This window comes from Adiantum capillus-veneris, chromosome 1 (genome assembly GCF_014529385.1).
Source record: "Adiantum capillus-veneris isolate H3 chromosome 1, ASM1452938v2, whole genome shotgun sequence".
In the NCBI taxonomy this organism is placed as follows: Eukaryota; Viridiplantae; Streptophyta; class Polypodiopsida; order Polypodiales; family Pteridaceae; genus Adiantum; species Adiantum capillus-veneris.
The window spans coordinates 54,180,402-54,184,054 of record NC_140931.1 but is presented as its reverse complement, the minus strand read 5'-3'; the positions used below and the strand labels follow the sequence as shown (position 1 = coordinate 54,184,054).

The 3,653-nt window shown below is 44.0% G+C and overlaps 1 protein-coding gene across 1 annotated transcript; it reads left to right on the top strand.

The window, feature by feature from the left end:
- Nucleotides 1–1,230: 1,230 nt before the first annotated feature.
- Nucleotides 1,231–3,365, top strand: LOC147464783 (uncharacterized). The gene is made up of 2 exons (XM_086516758.1): nt 1,231–2,026; nt 2,889–3,365. The coding sequence occupies exons 1-2, from the start codon at nt 1,741–1,743 to the stop codon at nt 3,158–3,160; spliced, it is 558 nt and encodes a 185-aa protein (XP_086372884.1). The 5' UTR covers nt 1,231–1,740; the 3' UTR covers nt 3,161–3,365.
- The last annotated feature ends 288 nt before the right edge of the window (nt 3,366–3,653 follow it).

Sequence of the window (3,653 nt, the reverse complement as noted above, 5' to 3'; positions counted from 1 at the left end):
ACAACGTACCTTGTTAGGATATCGTATAGAAAAGATGCTAGCGAACTTTTCGTGGTTGGTCTTTTGTTTAGTTTTTTTTCTTTTAGCTCTCGATACGCCGGTGCATATGGCCAGAGAACCAAAGGTTCGAGAGGGATTCGGCCGGGGTGAGAACCGGCGTGTTAGCATTAACAATCATGCTCTCATCTTTTAAATCAGTCGTTACGGGGTCAGTGAGCTAGCTTGTAGCGTAGAGAAAAGAAAAGAAAAGAGGGACAAGGTGTTTTTTCAAAACAACTTTATCTTTTGTTGAGGGCAAAAAAGGGCACTCAACCGCAAGCAACAAAGGGGGAGAAGCTTTCATGACTTCCCACGGTGTGGCCATTACTTCCAGAAACAGCTGGTTTCACCGTTATGAGCCAGTTATTGAAAAAGCGTTCGCACGCTTGTGGGGCGAAAGGCCAAAGGAGGACTCCTTTTCTTGCCTATAGGTTCTTATGGTCCAAAGGACTTCAACAAAGGCACTTTTTGGAGTCGTAGCTCTTTGATTCACCCCTAGCCACAAGTCATCCCCGTATTTTGCCACATACGTGAGTTCGGTCCTCTAAGGCCTCTGTGGAGAGCTCGATTCAACCTGCTCGTGGCTAGATCAATCGGTTTCGGGTCAAATAGAAACAACGCCGAAGATTCAACCTCATTACGCCTACACCTAATGGCTTAAGCCGCTGTTCCCATTTACTCGCTGACCCATTATGCAAAAGGTACGCCGTTAAAGTGGAAAGTGCGCCAAGCAAGAGCCGACAACGCGAAGCTTCGCTCAAGGGTTCGCTCAAGGCAAACATTAGTGGCTTTGCCTGGCTACAGCGCTTTCTTAGCTTCGCGTATGCGTTCCATTAAACATTAGTGGCTTTGCTTTTGTTTTCAACGCTTTGCTCTTCCGACTGATAGTTTGCATCGGATTTCAGGTTTTCTATTGCACTCCCGGCATACGGCGGGGTCTTTTCACCTTTCCCTCACGGTACTTGTGGTACGCTATTGGTCATTGAGGAATACTTAGGCCGCGAGGGTGGTCCCCCTTAGTCACTACAAAGCGATCATTATTCAAACACGGTATTCGCGTTTTGCAATAGGAATCAAACTTGTTAGGAAAGATTTACGGGGCTATCACCTTCTTTGGCCAGATCTTCCAACCTTTTCATAATTCCTTGTGGTTTTAAGCCTTTTTTTTTATCGTTGCTACGTTCACGTCGTCATCAATGGTAAACTACAAATAATCATCAGATCCCTCCCATTTTCTATGGATCCATAGTTTAGTTCACCTACTTATTCTTATTGGGTAGTTCGTTAGGTTGCCGAATCCTCCTCAGGTAGCCTCGTCGGAACGAAATGAAGAACGAGAGTGAGATGTTGAAACTGCCTTCATTTCAAAATGAATTCCTTCTCAGAAAATGATTAATCATGTGGATAAGCTGATACCGACTCGTCAATCTCCTCCATATTCAATCCGCCTCATATTATTGACGCAAAGGCGGGAAACTCGTTGTATCGGTAAACCCACGCATCAATTTGGGATATTTTTCATTTTTCCATCTGCGTCGCTTTTTTGCAATCTGGCAAATTGGTGGGGCGCAACGGCGAAACTTTGAAAATGAATTTGCAAGGAAAAAGGGTAAGATTTCTTTTCGTAAATTTCTTTTTGTACTTGTAGTCGAAATCGATTGAGAAGAGCAACAGTAATTGAATGACGAGGAGCCGTATGAGATGCGAATCTCACGTACGGTTTTGTATAGCGACGTTATAGCTGTCGACTATCTCACAACTACACCGAAAAAACCCAACTCTGCCCTACGTAAAGTCGCCAGGGTTCGATTAACCTCCAAATTTGAGGTAACGGCTTACATACCAGGTATTGGCCACAATTTGCAGGAACATTCGGTGGTCCTCGTAAGAGGCAGAAGGGTCAAAGACCTACCCGGCGTTAGGTATCACATCGTTAGAGGAGCCTTAGATGCTGTAGGAGTGAAAGATCGTAAAAAAGGGCGTTCCAGTGCGTTGCAGAGCATTGTCGCAACTCGTATCATCGCAACGATTCCGTATCAATTGTTCTGATATGTTAAATGTGTAGCCGACCCAACATTGCCAGGGGACCGAAGCCTGCTACTGCAAAGATTGACCATTACCCGTCTATTTGTGTGAAACAACTTGGTGTCTAAGGTGTTTTACTTCAGTAGGTTAAGTTGAGTTTTACCCGGACTCCCACCTGATAAAAAAAAAAAAGCCTTTTCCTTCCGGAACAGGTTCGGGTTAAGACTACGAATATTTGACGGAGACTTTGCCTACATCTACCGATTGGATCGGGAAACCTACGGACATTACTGGTGAGATAACTGAATTGCAAGATTTTTCCTTTCCATGCCTATTTCTTCTTCCTCCGTGGAAGAGAGGGAGACGGATACTCAATGTGCAATGAGTAAATATGATTTATGTGATGAATAAAAATTGGTTGGAAACCATAGTTATTACCCAATCATATGGAAAGCTGTATTCGACGAAAGTCGCACGTGCAGTTTGGAGGGAGATCCCCCACTAACCGGTGGATCCACTCTACAATATGGAGTGAAGAAGCCGAAATAGTAGCTTAAAACACCGCCGCGCCGGGAAAAGACATAAAAAAAAATTGGTTGAAGTCTGACGTAGTTGTAAACTCGTGGTACATCGGAGCAGTGTAGCGAACGAAATTATAAATATCGAATCGGATCCAATTTATCGCAATCGATTGGCAAACATGCTAGTTGATCGTATCCTGAAAAACGGCAAAAAATCACTAGCTTATCAGATTTTTTATCAGGCTATGAAGCGGATTAGATAAAAGACAAATAGGAACCCACTGTCTGTTCTGCGACAGGCAGTGCGTGGGGTAACTCCCGATGTAGTCACAGAAACCAAACGTGTGGGTGGATCAACTTATCGAGTTCCCATTGAAGTAGTACCTGCAAAAGGAAAAGCTTTGGCCATCCGGTGGTCATTGATCGCATGTCGAAAACGCTCAGGTCGAAGTATGGCTTTAAGGTCGAGTGATGAATTGATAGATGCCGCCAGAAATTCTGGGAGTGCCATACGGAAGAAGGAAGAGACTCATAAAGTTGCGGAAGCTAACAAAGCTTTTGCCCACTTCCGTTAGTTTTGCTTAGATGAGATTAGTTCCAATCCACAATCTTTTCGTTGTGGATTGGAATCGGGGCGCAAGTATCGGGGAATCGAGAAACACTACGCAGAGATGGATGAGTGAGGGGTTGACGACTACTTCCTCCTTAGTTCGTCAATTATTCCAATATTTACAATACGTTGGCCGATGCAAAGCTGCGGAGTGCTTCGTCCATGAAAAGGCTTGACGCAGGATTCTTTTTTTAGAGACCAAAATTGATTAGGGGCGTGCATTACCTAGGAGATAAATTTCATTTCTCCCTCTCCCCTTGTTTTAGGGAATCCAGGTTGTGAAATAAGTGACAAAAAATTTTGAGATACGGGGAAAAAGCCTCTGTATCCAAGAATTCTAGAGACTCAATCGATTTTGGTTGACACGGATAGGTTTTTGTGATATGCTACATAGTAACAGGCTTACTAGCCTGGGGAATCACTAATTCCTTTTCGAAAACCAAAAATTCCCATGACCG